The 1,676-nt window shown below is 77.5% G+C and overlaps 1 protein-coding gene across 1 annotated transcript in view; it reads left to right on the top strand.

Moving 5' to 3' along the window:
* Positions 1-460: 460 nt before the first annotated feature.
* LOC112962029 (amyloid-beta A4 precursor protein-binding family B member 1-like) overlaps positions 461-1,676 on the top strand; it is a 12,318-nt gene continuing 11,102 nt past the window's right edge. The window contains exons 1-2 of the mRNA XM_026057860.1: positions 461-575; positions 651-1,659. Of these exons, the coding sequence (XP_025913645.1) occupies positions 663-1,659 (997 nt within the window). The 5' untranslated portion in view covers positions 461-575; positions 651-662. The remainder of the gene's footprint in view (positions 576-650; positions 1,660-1,676) is intronic.

Raw genomic sequence — 1,676 nt, 5'->3', positions numbered from 1 at the left:
GGGGATAGAGGGCCTGGGGGCTGGGGAGGGGGCAGAGGGCTGAGGGGGCAGCGTGGGGCTTGGCCTGCGAGGGCCATGGAGACCCCCGGGGGGGGGGGCTGTGGGGTGGTGACAGTGCCAGGCCCCCACGGCAGAGCGAGGTTGGGGGGCTCCACATGGAGCTCTGGGCCGGCCCGGTGCGGTGTGGGGTCTGCAGGGGGTCCCCTCCCTGCCAGCCGGGGTGCGTGGAGGGGCTGCGTGGGGCTGAGCGGCAGGTGGGGAAGGGGCCAGGCCGGAGGGCGCTGCAGCCTGCGGGGCTGGGGCCGCCGGGGTGGGCAGCGGGGCAGCGTGCAGCGCCCGCGGGGTCTGCGCCACCCCAGCGCTCAGTGGGGCTGAGCAGGTGCCCGGGGGCAGTGTGGGTGGCCGCGGGGAGGGGGGGACGGGACGCGGGGCAGCTCCGGCCGCGGGGAGCCCCTCGCCGGTGGGGCCGTGCTCGCCCCCGCGGCCCCCTGAGCCCGCCGTGCCCGCAGGCCCCATGGACACGGAGGCGCCGGCGCCCCGGGGCGTGTAGGAGCCCTCGCAGGCGGCAGCAGCAGGTGAGCGCGGGGCCGCGCGGGGCCGCGTCCCCCCGGGCCATGACCGCCCGGTGCCACCTCTCCCTGTGCCCCCAGGCCCCCGGAGCCATGTCGGGGTCCCTCAGCAAGCGGAGCGACCTGGCCAACGACAACAGCTGCCTGGGGCTGAGCCTGGCGCTGCAGGGCCCCCCCGGCGAGGTGCTGCGGGCCAAGGCCCCCCTGGGCTCCCCCAAGGGCCGCCGCATCTATGCGTGCACCGACCTGCAGAGCGCCGCGGGGCTGGGCCCCCCGCCCGGCGAGGAGCCCGCCAACGCCAAGTGGGTGAAGGACGGGCAGAACCAGCTGCGCAAGGCGGCCGAGCGCGACCAGAACCGCAACGAGCTGGGMCCCCCGCCCGAGGAGCTGGAGGTGTCGGCCCGCAACGCCCTCAACGCCGGCTGCGGCGGCGGCGGCGGCCTCCTCATAGACCTGCAGGGCGGGGGCGCCGACGAGGACGACGAGGAGGACGACGAGGGGGACGGGGACTCCACCCCGGTGCAGAGCGACCCCATCACGGCCGAGTCGGAGCAGAGCTCGGAGCGCGCCCCCCGGGAGCACGGCAAGAGCGCCAGCCTGCTCTTCGGCGTGCGCAGCAGCACCGCCAGCGACGAGGACTCCAGCTGGGCCACGCTCAGCCAGGGCAGCCCTGCCTGCAGCTCCCCCGACGACACAGGTGGGCACGGGGCTGCCCGCGGGGGGGGGGTCGGCAGCCCGCCGGGGCCCTGCCCCGCTGCCCCCCGTCTCCCCGCTGCTTGGCCTGCCTGTGCCCGCTCCGGCACCCCGTCCGCGGCTGTCCCCACCCCGTCGCTCCCRCGCTCTCCCCGACCCCGCTGCGCGCCCCGTGGCACCCCGCTTTTGGCTCCGTGGGGCTCTGCCTACTCTCCCCGTCTGCGCTGTAGCTCCTGCGTCTGCTGTTGCTGGATGAGTGGTCCCCGCTGCGCCCTGCGGCGAACCGTCCCCACTGCGCGGTCACCCCGCGCCCCTCTCTGGCTGTYGGTCCCCCGCCGTGCTCCCCAAACCCCCGCCGCTGGCTGTGCCGTAGCTGCTTGCGCCCCCGCAGCACCCTGTGCCGCTGGCCCCCTC

Source organism: Apteryx rowi, unplaced genomic scaffold (assembly GCF_003343035.1).
Source record: "Apteryx rowi isolate R43461 unplaced genomic scaffold, aptRow1 scaffold_1409, whole genome shotgun sequence".
Classification (NCBI taxonomy): domain Eukaryota; kingdom Metazoa; phylum Chordata; class Aves; order Apterygiformes; family Apterygidae; genus Apteryx; species Apteryx rowi.
The sequence above is the reverse complement of the archived record's forward strand: the minus strand, read 5'-3'. Positions and strand labels throughout refer to the sequence as shown.